Source organism: Hyla sarda, chromosome 6, assembly GCF_029499605.1.
Source record: "Hyla sarda isolate aHylSar1 chromosome 6, aHylSar1.hap1, whole genome shotgun sequence".
NCBI lineage: Eukaryota > Metazoa > Chordata > Amphibia > Anura > Hylidae > Hyla > Hyla sarda.
The window spans coordinates 203854914-203870250 of NC_079194.1; the positions used below are offsets into that span (position 1 = coordinate 203854914).

The window sequence follows — 15337 nt, forward strand, 5'->3', positions numbered from 1 at the left end:
GGTCTGTGAAGACTGATGTTTTTTCACCTTTTCCCATGTTGGCACCATTATATGCAAAATTGGTCAAGCTCCATCATGTTGCATAGGGACTTTGAGTTTCAGCTCTAGCTATAGAGGGTACATTAATGGCAGTTGTGCTTAAAGGATCTCTGCCGCATAACTCCCGTACTGTAAGTGGCACATGATAGGTGGGAGGCCTGTTACAAATTTTGCATTGGATCGAGGAACATTAGTAAATCCTCTGCTCTAGCCACAAGTTCCCAACTGGATGAAGGTGTGGACTTTCCCAACAATCTTGCACCTTGGATCACTCTTCTTGCCCATGACCCCAAGCAACGTTTTCACATGTTAATTATTTCTATATGATAAGTTGACGTGTGCCAATAATGTTTAACTTGATATTACCTCAATACTAATACCAGAGGTGACTACTTATACATGTTGTGGGTTTTGACCTTTTCCTATGACTTTTCTCTTGCTTCCTGCAGAAATATTTAGTGAACTGAAGATTTTGCCATACTCTAAACCTGTTAAATGAGATTAAGTCTGAGGCCATGGCTATTTTTTCCGAGGTGTTAGAAACAAATGGTTTGCATTGTAGCCCACCTCCAACAAGTCAATATTTCCAAAAGGAAGAGTTACCCATCTGTAAGCAGCATTTTTGGGGTTCTTGCCTTTCGGCCTTTGCCATGAGACTGTGGGGACATTGGTGTGTGATATCTTACAGGACATGCAATTCTCTCCTAGGAAAAAGTATGCAAATATCTCTTTTCCAAGAGAAAGTAAGTTTGCCCTTTGATGCCACCCATTGGATGTAGCAACCCTATATGTCAATACTTGACCTTTTCGGCCTTAACATTTCAGATTATTATTATTATGAGATTAGTAGCCAATCCAGAATCTCCTCCAATATTAGGAAAATGGTGCAAAGGTTACTTATTGTTTTTTTTTCTAATATAAAAGATTAGAACCTTTACCATGGTATTCCATTTATAGTGCTGGTGTCTCACTAGGTGGTCTTTTGTGCACCATCAGTCACCAGAGCTTGGGTGCAACTGCAAACTTTCCTCCCTAAGGTTATGACCCTAAAAAGGCATGATAGGGGCTTACATGTATGTACAATGACCCTCTGACTGGGATGTGAATGAAGCACATTTGGGTAAATATTCCTTTTAAGACACATCTGGACAAAATTCATACTGTATCTAGTTGTCCCCATTTGTTCAACAATTGCCTTTTTTAGTACTAGGTATGTTGTAATAATTTTCATTTGCATATTTGTTACAGTACTGTGTGTTCCTTGCGGAGACAACAGTGGTAGAGTGGAGTTATTTTATTTCAGTAACGTGAGTTTCTTGGACTACTCAAAACCACAAGTCTGGATGACTAGATTTTTAATGTTTTCCACATGGACCATGAGGTCAGATAGATTTCAAAATTACCAACGTATGATTCATTGACACGATCCTAACAGTTCACTCTACAAAATACATATTGGAAGAACCTTATCTTTTCCTGTTGGGCCTCATCACTGATAACATTTGTTTTGCTTATATACAGTAGTGCAGCATATGCAGTTATTATTGGATGCTCTTGTGAGTGTCTAGTGTATACCTATTTTAGCTGATGGAATGGGCTGTTAGCCTGATTCAGTCTTCCCTTTTGATATGGCTCTGCTAATGGTGGGGAGATATCCGTGTCCAGCTATATCTCATAGAAAACACAAGACAATCTCCAGAAAGATACAAGAAATAATTCTACAGCTAATGATTGTATGAACTCATCTATTGCCTCATTTCACACCTAGCTCCACAGATAAGGCAGACGTATATTTAGCAAAAAGGAATGAATGAGAGGACATGCAGATAAAGATTGTTGGGGGAAAGTAGATGTCTGAGAGCTCACAGCAGTGATACATGGGTATTTACATCACAGGAAGTCAGTCACACAGGAGAGAGGGATCTCTTGTCTACACAGGATAGCCTGTACTGGACTTGTGGTCAAACTGGTGATCACATGACCATTCTGCAATAATGGAGAGGCTCAAAATGTATGAATCAACAACAGAAGAAAAGAACATCTGCACTCACCGCTCAGTATCGGCCGTCGCGTCCGGAGATCCGGGGTTACAGGCACTGCATGTAGCAGGAAGCGCTCAGAGACTATACCGGTATTTCGCACAACAGTGTGCTTCGTCTGGTCTGTGTGGAATACCGGTATAGTCTCTGAGCGCTTCCTGCTACATATAGCGCCTGTAACCCCGGATCTCCGGACGCGACGGCCGATACTGAGCGGTGAGTGCAGATGTTCTTTTCTTCTGTTGTTGATTCTATGATTCTGCTGTGAGTTTTCTGCACCCCGCAGATCGGCTTCACTCTGAACTCCCTGGTACTCCAGAGCTGCGGAACGGTCCACAAGCTAGTGCCTGCCATACGTTGCTTGTTCTTTCCTACCTATTAGTGTGCTCTCCTCATGCTTGTAGTAAACTATTCAAAATGTATGAATTCAGTAATTTTTTTTCCATTTTATTTATATTGAGCAGACAAAATGTACAACATAACCATCTCATACATTTCAGTGCAAAAATATAATCTTTCACATTAAAACGTTATTACAACTCCCCTTAACCAAGTACCTAACCACAACAGGTCATATTTTGCGATTATGGACCTAGGGAATCATGTAATTTTTGGTTAACTCTAAATTACGTGTATTATTTATCTTCGCACTCAACCCCAACTATTCAAACCCAAAAAAAGAAGAAAAAAAAAGAAAAGAAAAAAAAAAGTTTGCCGTTTCACCTTCCCATATTTTCCTTTCCATATTTTGAGATCCCTGTCCTTATAAATCTTCATAGCAATTTTTGTCATCCCTTTTGCATTCCCATTCTGGATGAGATTATGGCTCAGTGTGGTAATTTACAAATTATAAATATACCATCTCATTCATTAAAGGGGTACTCCGGTGCTTAGACATCTTATCCCCTATCCAAAGCTATCACGCCCCCTCCCATAGGCTTGCATTGAGGGGCGGAGCGTGACATCACATGGGGGCGGGGGCGGCGCCCGCCCTGTAGTCGCCGGTAATCAGTCCAGGAGCGAACACGCTCCGTGGAATGATTACAAATGGGGTGCCACGTGCAAGAACCAGGGGGTCCCCAGCGGCGGGACTCCAGCAATCAGGCATCTTATCCCCTATCCTTTGGATAGGGGATAAGATGTCTAAGCACCAGAGTACCCCTTTAAAGGGGTTATCCAGGAAAAAAGTTTTTCTTTATATATCAACTGGCTCCAGAAAGTTAAACAGATTTGTAAATTACTTCTATTAAAAAAGCTTAATCCTTTCAGTACTTATGAGCTTCTGAAGTTAAGGCTGTTCTTTTCTGTCTAAGTGCTCTCTGATGACACGTGTCTCGGGAAATGCCCAGTTTAGAAGAGCTTTGCTCTTAGAAGGTTTAGAAGCAAATCCCCATAGCAAACCTCTTCTAAACTGGGCATTTCCCGAGACACGTGTCATCAGAGAGCACTTAGACAGAAAAGAACAACCTTAACTTCAGAAGCTCATAAGTACTGAAAAGTTTAAGATTGTTTAACCTCTTAAGGACCTGGGACGTCATGGCACCCTGGGCCTTAAGGACCAATGACGTCCCACGACGTCATGGCCTTTTCCGGTCCCTGCCGCTCGCCGGGCAGAGATCGGAACTGGATGCCTGCTGAAATCCTTCAGCAGGCATCCAGGGCAAACGCCGAGGGGGGCCATGTAGGCCCCCCATGTCGGCGATCGCCGCAAATCGCAAGGGAAATCGCCCTTGCGATCTGCGGCGATACCAGGCTGATCGGGTCTCTGGGACCCGACTGCCCGGTAATTTTGCATGATCCCGGCTGTCACAGACAGCCAGGACCATGCTGGAGCCTAGGAGCGAGGTGGCAAGCCTGCCACCTCCTCCGATCCTCTGTGATTCTTCGCAGGGGGGGGGGCGGTTACTTCCTCCCGTCCTGCCCGGCCCCTGAAAGTCTGGAGAGGACGGGAGGAAGACCGGAGGACGCGGCGGGGGACAGGGGAGTGCTGGCGACCGGCCCCAGTACTTACCTCGTCCCTGAAGACCCGGATCCCGGCGATGAAGACGGCAGCGGCGACAGGTGAGTTGATCTTCAGCCGCGGTCGGGCCCTTTACAGCAATGCACGTCGCCGTAAAGCGACATGCATTGCTGTATTGGGACCCTGTATACTACAACTCCCAGCATGCCCAGACAGCCCTTGGCGTCTGGGCATGCTGGGAGTTTTAGTTTTGCAATATCTGGAGGTCCACAGTTTGGAGACAACTGTGCCCTTCCAGATGTTGCAAAACCACACATCCTCAGCATGCCCTTACTGTCCAGGCATGCTGGGAGTTGTAGTTCTGTAACATCTGGCCCTTCAGATGTTGTGGAACTACAACTCCCAGCATGCCTGGACAGTTTTGGCATACTGGGAGTTGTAGTTTTGCAACATCTGGAAGGGCACAGATTGGGAACCACTGTATTAGTGGTCTGCAAACTGTAGTCCTCCAGATGTTGCAAAACTACAACTCCAAGCATGCTGGGAGTTGTAGTTCGGCAACATCTGGCTCTAAAGATGTTGCCGAACTACTACTTCCAGCATGCCTGAGAATGCTGGGAGTTGTAGTTTTGCAACAACAGGAGGCACACTGGTTGGGAAACATTGTCTGTTTCTTAACTCAGTGTTTCCCAACCCGTGTGCCTCCAGCTGTTGCAAAACTATAACTACCAGCATGCACTGATAGACTGTGCATGCTGGGAGTTGTAGTTTTGCAACAGCTGGAGGTCCCCCCCCTGTGAATGTACAGGATACATTCACATGGGTAGGGGGCTTACAGTGAGTATCAGGCTGCAAGTTTGCAATGCAGCAAATTTTGCGCGGCAGCTCAAACTCGCAGCGGGAAACTCGCTGTAATCCCCCGCCCATGTGACTGTACCCTAAAAACACTACACTACACTACACTAACACACAATAAAATAAAAAGTAAAAAACACTACATATACACACACCCATACACAGCCCCCCTCCCCTCCCCAATAAAAATGAAAAACGTCTGGTACGCCACTGTTTTCAAAATGGAGCCTCCAGCTGTTGCAAAACAACAACTCCCAGTATTGCCGGACAGCCGTTGACTGTCCAGGCATGCTGGAAGTTTTGCAACAGCTGGAGGCACCCTGTTTGGGAATCACTGGCATAGAATACCCCTATGCAAATCCCTAATTCAGGCCTCAAATGCACATGGCGCTCTCTCACTTCGGAGCTCTGTCGTATTTCAAGGCAACAGTTTAGGGTCACATATGGGGTATCGCCATACTCGGGAGAAATTGCCTAACAAATTTTGTGGGGCTTTTTCTCCTTTCACCCCTTATGAAAAGGTGAAGTTGGGGTCTACACCAGCATGTTAGTGTAAAAAAATAAATTTTTTACACTAACATGCTGGTGTTGCCCCATACTTTTCATTTTGACAAGAGGTAAAAGGGAAAAAAGCCCCCCAAAATTTGTAATGCAATTTCTCCCGACTACGGAGATACCCATATGTGGGCGCAAAGTGCTCTGGGGGCGCACAACAAGGCCCAGAATGGAGAGTGTGCCATGTACATTTGAGGTGATTTGCACAGGGGTGGCTGATTGTTACACCGGTTTTGACAAACGCAAAAAAAAAAACATGTGACCCCATTTTGGAAACTACACCCCTCACGGAATGTAATGAGGGGTGCAGTGAGAATTTACACCCCACTGGTGTCTGACAGATCTTTGGAACAGTGGGCTGTGCAAATAAAAAATTTTGCACAGCCCACTGTTCCAAAGATCTGACAGACAACAGTGGGGGGTAAATGCTCACTGTACCCCTTGTTACGTTCCTCAAGGGGTCTAGTTTCCAAAATGGTATGCCATGGGGGGTTATTTTGCTGTCCTGGCGACATAGGGGCTTCCTAAATGCGACATGCCTCCGAGCAAAATTTGCTCTCAAAAAGCCAAATATGACTCCTTCTCTTCTGAGCATTGTAGTTCGCCCATAGTGCACTTCAGGTCAACTTATGGGGTACCTCCATACTCAGAAGAGATGGGGTTACTAATTTTGGGGGGGTATTTTCTGCTATTAACCCTTGCATAAATGTGAAATTTGGGGGGAAACACACATTTTAGTGACATTTTTTTTACAATTTTTTTACATATGCAAAAGTCGTGAAACACCTGTGGGGTATTAAGGCTCACTTTATTCCTTGTTACGTTCCTCAAGGGGTCTAGTTTCCAAAATGGTATGCCATGTGTTTTTTTTTTCCTGTTCTGGCAACATAGGGGCTTCCTAAATGCAACATGCCCCCCAAAAACCATTTCAGAAAAACGTACTCTCCAAAATCCCCTTGTCGCTCCTTCGCTTCTGTGCCCTCTAATGCGCCCGCCGAACACTTTACATAGACATATGAAGTATGTGCTTACTCGAGAGAAATTGGGCTACAAATATAAGTATAAATTTTCTCCTTTTACCCCTTGTAAAAATTCAAAAATTGGGTCTACAAGAACATGCGAGTGTAAAAAATGAAGATTGTGAATTTTCTCCTTCACTTTGCTGCTATTCCTGTGAAACACCTAAAGGGTTAAAATGCTGACTGAATGTCATTTTGAATACTTTGGGGGCTACAGTTTTTATAATGGGATCATTTGTGGGGTATTTCTAATATGAAGACCCTTCAAATCCACTTCAAACCTGAACTGGTCCCTGAAAAATTGTGATTTTGGAAATTTTGTGAAAAATTGGAAAATTGCTGCTGAACTTTGAAGCCCTCTGGTGTCTTCCAAAAGTAAAAACACGTACATTTTATGATGCAAACATAAAGTGAACATATTGTATATGTGAATAAAAAAAAATGATTTGGAATATCCATTTTCCTTACAAGTAGAGAGCTTCAAAGTTAGAAAAATGCAAAATTTTAAATTTTTTCATCAAATTTTGGAATTTTTCACTAAGAAACGATGCAAGTATCGACAAAATTTTACCAATGACATAAAGTAGAATATGTCACGAAAAAACAATCTCGGAATCAGAATGATAGGTAAAAGCATTCCAGAGTTATTAATGTTTAAAGTGACAGTGGTCAGATGTGCAAAAAACGCTCTGGTCCTAAGGTGTAAAATGGCCTGGTCCTTAAGGGGTTAATAGAAGTAATTTACAAATCTGTTTAACTTTCTCTAGCCAGTTGATATATAAAAAAAAGTTTAATACATCTGGTTCCAGTTCAACCTGCTCTCCATTTATTTTGAACAACCTAGAGGTTACACCATTACCCAATACGGTCTCTCTTCCCCTGCCCAGGGCTGCCACGCGTCAAACAGGTCGTGGTCAGGAAATAAAGTTTTTATTAAAGGTAAAATTGATGGGGTGCTGCACCCCGAGAGAGATCCAATGTAGGATCTGTGACTGTGTTAAAGTCCTCACAAATGATAACATTGTTTTGTCTGTAGTCTCCTAATTTTCTGAAGACCTTTTTAAGAAAACGCCCCTGTCCTCTATTTGGGGCATGGGCATACAAGGGGTATTCCAGGCCAAAACTTTTTTTAATATATCAACTGGCTCCGGAAAGTTAAACAGATTTGTAAATTACCTCTATTAAAAAATCTTAATCCTTCAAATAGTTATAAGCTTCTGAAGTTGAGTTGTTGTTTTCTTTCTAACTGCTCTCTGATGACTCACGTCCTGGGAGCTGTACAGTTCCTATGGGGATATTCTCCCATCATGCACAGCTCCCGGGATGTGACATCATCATTGAGCAGTTAGACAGAAAACTTCAGAAGCTAATAACTATTGGAAGGATTAAGATTTTTTGATAGAAGTAATTTACAAATCTGTTTAACTTTCCGGAGCCAGTTGATATAAAAAAAAAAAGGTTTTGCCTGGAATACCCCTTTAACATTGGTATATTCCAATCCGTCAATAGTACATACAAGAATTATGAACCTGCTTTGTGGATCGACAATTTCTTCGGCCAGGGAAAAAGCAACATCATTGCTAACTGCGATTGAAACCCTTCTCTTTTTCTGAGCATAGGTGGAATGAAAAATAGAAGGGAACTTTCTGTGATGCAAGGCTGGAGTGTTATGTGAGGACAAGTGGGTTTCCTGGATACAAGCCAGAGTGGCTTTCCTGTGTTCCAGCTCACGCCACATAAAGTTCCTCTTGCATGAACCAATAAGTCCATTTACATTAAGGGAAACAACCTCTATACTTATGCTTAAAAGTAAAAGGATTTAGGGTTACGTGTGCAACCAAGTATATTGATATCACTGTACCCAGATAATTAAAAACCTGAATGATGCCAAAAGGCACCAGACGAGGATGTCACAAAAAACAAAATTGAATAAGAATAGTAAAAGCAAGAATATAAACAGGAAAAAATAAATAAAATAAATGTGAATTAGTGTACTTAGATATGAGAACAGTTCAATTCCAGGTAACAGGTCTTCGGCGGTCCATGCTGCAGTTCATGGGGCAAAGGAGAAGGGGACTCGTCAAGGCAGCCCGAATTCTCAAGGAGTTCCATCCCTTCGTTGGAAAACCCCATCTGCATGGGTTAGTCAGTTCACGGAGCAATCCAGTAAATGAGTGAAGGTATGCCTAGCTTGCAGTGTTGCGGCTGAGAGGTCAGAGAACAACTTTACTTCATCATAAGGGTGAGGTAAGGAAGCGTGTTTTCGCAAGTACTTAAGGAGCTTATGTTTCATGTGGAAGAATGTAAATCTTGCGATGACCTCGCGTGGTAGATTCTCTGGCAGAGACTTCGGTTTCTGAACCCTATGGGCTCGATCAATGCTGTATTCATATGGCTCAAATCGGGAAGGAGCAATTGCATCGTTTTGCTTTATAGTGTTGAGCGGCATAGGCCATATTCAAATTTGCGATATTTGGCAAATATATGGACGAATATTCCTCATATATTCGCTAAATTTCGATATATTTGTAATATTCGCGTTTGCATATGCGAAAATCTGCATAAACGAAAATTAGCATATGCGAAAATTAGCATATGCAAAAATTCGCACACCAGTCTCACACAGTAGTATTAGAGCTTTCTTTACACCACACAAGCTGGAAGCAGAGAGGGATGATCACTGTGATGTGTACTGTGAAAAAAAAGAAAAAAAAAAGAATATTCGTAATTGCGGATATATAGTGCTATATTCGCGAATATTCACGAATATGCGATATTCGCGAATAAAATTTGCATTGCGAATATTCGCGAGCAACACTATTGCTTTACATAGGTAAGAAGCTGCGATCCGGCAACAGCTTCAGGGATGCCTCTAAACTTAACATTGTTTTGTCGATTTCTGTCCTGAATATATGAGCTTAGCTTGCATTACATTCATTTTGTCGTCAAAGTCGTTGTGAGCATCAACCAGTTCATTGGGGGCCTTGGCAAAGGACGCCATCTTAGTTTCAGTGTGAGTCATTCTGTGCTCTACATCTGGCACTGCAGAGGTTAGTGGTGACATGAGTTGACAAAAGTCACTGTGTAATGCGCTCCTAAACATCTGGAGCAAGTCTTTTAATGTGGTGTCAGAAAAGAGACAAACATGTCTGAGTCCCGATCTTCCTGAGTCTCCCCTTGCCCGACTTCTCTCTCTGGTCATTTGAGTCACTGAGTCTCAGCTTTTGTTTCAGTGGACTGACCTGGGGTGAGGATTCTGAGGTGGCGGCACCATGTTCCGGAGATCGTGAGGCCAGAGAGGAGGCAGGTACAGGGAGACTCCTGTCTGCCATTTCCTCCTGTCTGAGCATTTTGGGCAGCTGGATGTGCAGGGTCCGGTGAGCTCCACCGCTCAGGTATTTCAAATGGGGGAGGCAGTTTAAGCTTGTCTGCAGATCGTTTGCCCTGCAGTGTGGAAGCAGGTCTTCTTGCCTCTGGTGTGGCGTCTCTCCGATCCTTGCAGGCTTTCTCAGTGTGGAGTTGAGTGCACGCTGCGGCACAAGCTGCGGCTTAAACCTCCTTGTTCTCGAGTTCCTTTTCTTGCTGAAAGTTGCCATGATGTATGATGTCTGCTAGGGCTGTTAGGCTGAGCCTGGAGTCGCAGCAATAAGCTGATATAATGGAGTTTTACAGCAGGAGCTCTCTGTTCAAGCGGCCATTTTGCTTGGTGGCCTAACCACGCCCCCTGCCCGATCAAAACTATTGACATGTCCCTGCGATTTGTAAGAAGATTTTTATAATAACAGGGACACGTTAAAATTTACTTTTTCCCCATAAAGCAATATTTCAAGCAGTGATAAGAAACTGGGTAATGCATCTTATTACAGAAAAAAGGCATCTTTTACCACTTACAAATCCAAAGTGCCAAAGACCATGCAGTGATATCTATTGGTCGCAGGGTTTAAGGATCAGAGCTATCTTCAAGATGACACTGACCTAGTTTCTGTGCCCACAACATTAATAGCGTGGCAATACACTTTTTGTGCATTATTTGTGCATCACTTCCTTAGGCAGCAATGAAACAGAATTGGTGCTCCTTTGGCGCAGCATTTAGATTGAAATGTGGCATATTCAAGTGGCTTTAATAACAAGTTTCCTTGCAGATTCTGCCCCAAGAACTGACCTGTCAATTATTCAGGCAGAATTCCGATCAGCATCAGAAATTTACATGCTGAAATTACAATGTCGGATTCCAGGAAGAATTCACACTGAATTAGAGGCAGAATTTGCTTTAAAATCAATGTGGATTCTGCCTGAAATGACTCAGATGCACATACCTTCCCAGTTTTCAAGATCTCTGCTTGCTGTCATTGCATAGGGACGTTCATTGTTTACTACCATTGGCTGGATTTACACTATATCTGTAGGTACAGGTCTCCTGATAACAGGAACAGTGTGCAGATGAGGGGACGTATCTAAGCCTGTGATGTTTTAAAAGTTGTTTTATAGCCTTGTGTCTTACATATATATTTTTGGTCTGGGGGTTGGAGGGCTTTTGGAGGCAAGGCCAAACAGTCTACCAACACCTGCTGCAGAATAGCGGCTGTACAGAAATCATGCAGCTGCAGGTCAGGAGATTGCCTGTTCCATATGATAATCCCAGGGCCGGATTTGGGGGTCATCTGTACACTGCCATAATCCAAAGTCACAGCTATGACCAGATGTTGCCTCCTGGCCAATCCATTTTTTTAAGGCAATGATGGTTATTATATGTGGGGCTGTTGTATCCATTTACTGATCCTCTGTATGTTTTGTCTAACAGGAGATGAATACTGGGTTTATACTTCAAGTCAACTAGAAAGAGGATATCCTAAAAAAATAACTAACCTTGGACTACCATCAGATCTGAAGCGTGTGGACGCTGCATTCAACTGGAGCAAAAACAAAAAAACCTACATTTTTGCTGGGGACAAATTTTGGAGGTAAAATTTTTCTCATGTAATAATCCCAAAAAACTGTTACACCAGTCACATACATATAGTAACCCCTTAAAGGGGTATTCTAGGCAAAAACTTTTTTATATATCAACTGGCTCCGGAAAGTTAAATAGATTTGTAAATTACTTCTATTAAAAAATCTTAATCCTTCCAATAGTTATTAGCTTCTGAAGTTGAGTTGCTGTTTTCTGTCTAACTGCTTTCTGATGACTCACGTCCCGGAAGTTGTCCAGCTCCTATGGGGATATTCTCCCATCATGCAAGGGATATTCTCCCATCATGCACAGCTCCCGTGACGTGACATCATCATGGAGCAGTTAGACAGAAAACTTCAGAAGCTAATAACTATTGGAAGGATTAAGATTTTTTAATAGAACTAATTTACAAATCTGTTTAACTTTCCGGTGCCAGTTGATCTATAAAAAAAAGATTTTGCCTGGAATACCCCTTTAACAACGAGATCTGTTTAAGGGGGGATGGAATGAAACAAAATAAACAACTGTGTGGCTCAAGCTGTGTCCACACAGAGTGTTTTCTGGCATAATTTTTCTGTTGTAAAATAGTACAGCAAGTACAAGGCATCATGGTAGCATATCATTTGTACTTGCTGTACAAAGCGTGTGAGCCAATCGGTCCTGTGAAACACTTTCCTTATTAGCGATGCACAAAACTTATAAGTGGGGATGTCAGACTAGCAGGCGTGGGTGTAGTTACAGCTGTTTCACGCCCCAAACGCTTCATCTGTCAAAAGATGCACCTGGAGGGGCGTGAAACAACAGTAAATAAACCCACGTCTGCTAGTTTGGCATTCTTGCTTGCACGTTTTATGAATAGCTAATAAGGAAAGTCTTTCACAGGACCTATTTAGAAGTGATCCGCAACAAAGAAAGGTAAAGTGAGTCCGGCACTGCAATCCACAAATAGGGTCTATGGGAGACCGAAGCAAAATAGAAACACCTGGGTGGCTATAGGGGGTGCAATCCAATAAGAACCAGCACAGCAAACAATCTTCAGAGTAAAGAAATGAGATGCACTCACCCAAGCCTGTATCTTGCGACAAAATGTATTCATTATTCATAAAAATGGCACAGCGGGTAGATGTGGGGGGAGCAGCCTCGCAGCAACAGAACTGTTTCTTGCGCGCCAAGCGCACTACCTTGGGCAGCCAGAGGAAGTGCGCTTGGCGCGCAAGAAACAGTTCTGTTGCTGCGAGGCTGCTCCCCCCACATCTACCCGCTGTGCCATTTTTATGAATAATGAATACATTTTGTCGCAAGATACAGGCTTGGGTGAGTGCATCTCATTTCTTTACTCTGAAGATTGTTTGCTATCTAGAAGTGAGTGCCTTCCATCTTCTTAGCTTTCCTTTACAGAAGTTATGATTATTGGTGATTATAGTTGAAGGGGCACAACACTTATCTAAGCACTACTGCCCCTTCATTCCAGACCTGAAACCTTCCCAAAAAAAATTCTGACATGTCACTATATCATGCATTTTTTAGTAGGAATAATTAGAAGCGGCTAGATTATTATGGGATAGGTGGGATTCTGATCTTGTTTTGATTGTATTTGATTGGAAACTTTTGTTCTAGTTGCATTATTTTTATGTTTCTTGTTCTCTCAGGTACAATGAAGTAAAGCAGAAAATGGACACTGGCTTCCCTAAATTCATTGCAGATTCGTGGAACGGTGTACATGACAATTTAGATGCTGTTTTTGACCTCAGTGGAAATGGTAAGAAAAACGTGTCTGCTTTCTTGTCCATGGGCTCTTGGGTATTGCTGCTTATCCACTCTCATGTATATGGGACTGAGCTGCAATACCTGACCGCCAATTGGTAAACGTTTTCTGATTGTAAGCAACCTCTTTATAAGCTATTAAATAGTAAAAGTAATTCTTTTTATTTAGGAAATATTTCTTAACTCATTCCTCTTCATATATTTTAGGTTACAGTTATTTCTTCAAAGACCAGTATTACCATGAGATGGAAGATAAGATCTTGAAGATTGTTAAAATCGGAAATATAAAAACTGATTGGCTTGGTTGCTGAGTTATACGATTTTGCATTAACCATATATTGTCATTTGTATGTATTCCAGCCTAATTGTGTATGGTTTTTATTGCTGGTTACTGAATTGTACTGAATGGCCAGTCTGGCACTGGTATCTTGACAGTACGTGCACCCTTTTTTTTTTTGGTCATCCAATAATTTAATGTGTAGTATACCCAAGAAGAGCATATAAGAAGTGGAGACATTCTGAGCACATCTTGGTTAACAACTAGAAGAATTATTCTTAGTTTCCCCATCAGCTAGTCATATTGATGCTACATGAATTCATCATAAAAACATATTTTATCACTGTACCTTTCACATATTGATGACAAAACCACTTACGGACAGAGGCACAGGTTGCCTACAGAATTTTGTCAGTAACACCACGCTCTACACAGATATACAATGTTCATCCTCTGAAATAAAGAGTTAGTCCAGTAATTGAAAGAATGGTTCACAATTTTCATTTTTGGAACACCACCGCCCTCCATAGGCTATGTTTGGTATTGCAGTTCAATCCCATTTAAGTGACTACATCAAGACTGCAATGCCACTCATGACTCCTTATGTCTAATCCTGGAAAACCCTTTGAGTTAATATTTGGTTACTGTTTAGTTGTAAAATGTATTGTTTTTACTTATTGGCAATTGCTGGTTGTTTGTAAAGTGTAAAACCTGTACAATTAAACAATTACGTTTTCTAAAAGTGACATTTACAATTTACAGGACAACCGAACCAGAAGGTGCAGTATAAAAATAAACAAACGGACAATGAGATTTATTGGCTTATATTTTCATGGGGTAAAATAGACATTTGTATTATTATTATATTCTTTCCATATGTATCTATATAGTTTCATTTGGTGCATTACTATCGGGGACATTTATCATCGTTGCTTTGGTAAGCAAGTTCTGTAGTCATTTTTTTCTTGCTATTTTTTTTGCTTATGTATGACATATTTATCATACTATCACAGGGGGTTGATAAATTTGGCTTACATGAGCAAAAACCAAGAAATCACTTTTAAATACCATTTTTTTTATAGCATACATAAGCAAATACCAAATAATGACTACAGAACACCAGTTTGCAGCTTTGAAAAAAAAAAAAATGTGTATATATATATATATATATATATATATATATATATAAAATGTGTGTGTGTGTGTGTGTTTATTAAATTTTTTTAACACAGTTTTTTCTCCCTAAATGTACTTACCCATTTTTTTTTTTTTTTTTGTTACTTCTTCTACAGATCCGTGTATCCTGTGGACTCCTTCGGATTTGGTGGACTACTTCGACGACCAGCGTTTTTCTTTGCTTGATGTTAATAAAATGGTTAACGAGGGCTTGTGGGGGAGTGTTTTTTGTAATAAATTTTTTTTAAACCTGTTGTTTTTTCCTTACTTTTCTTGACAGGCTTAGTAGTGGAAGCTGTCTTATAGACGGAGTCCACTACTAAGCTGGGCTTAGCGTTAGCCACAAAAAGAGCTAACGCTAACCCCCAATTATTACCCTATGTGTTTTTTTTTTTATATTTATTTATAAAAAAAAAACGCATAGGGTCCCCCCTATTTTAATTCTCAGACAAATATCAACCAAACAGTAACAGCCTGACGTTACCAGGGTGGGCGAGGACCATTGTTACTGGCCCTCCCCAGCCTAAATAACGCCAGCCTTGTTACCGCCTAGGCCCAGGAGCACCATTTTTGATGCTCAGTGTCTGTTGGTACCTGCTCTTCCCGGCACCCCTGTGGTGTTGGGTACCAGGGTAATAATTGGGGGTTAGCGCTAGCTGTTTTTGTGGCGAACGCTAAGCCCAGCTTAGTAGTGGACTCCGT

At 41.8% G+C, this 15337-nt stretch overlaps 1 protein-coding gene across 1 annotated transcript in view; it reads left to right on the plus strand.

Moving 5' to 3' along the window:
* Positions 1-14285, plus strand: part of MMP2 (matrix metallopeptidase 2) — a 73815-nt gene extending 59530 nt beyond the window's left edge. Inside the window, exons 11-13 of the mRNA XM_056526302.1 lie at positions 11269-11428; positions 13068-13177; positions 13390-14285. Of these exons, the coding sequence (XP_056382277.1) occupies positions 11269-11428; positions 13068-13177; positions 13390-13493 (374 nt within the window). The 3' untranslated portion in view covers positions 13494-14285. The remainder of the gene's footprint in view (positions 1-11268; positions 11429-13067; positions 13178-13389) is intronic.
* Positions 14286-15337: the final 1052 nt, after the last annotated feature.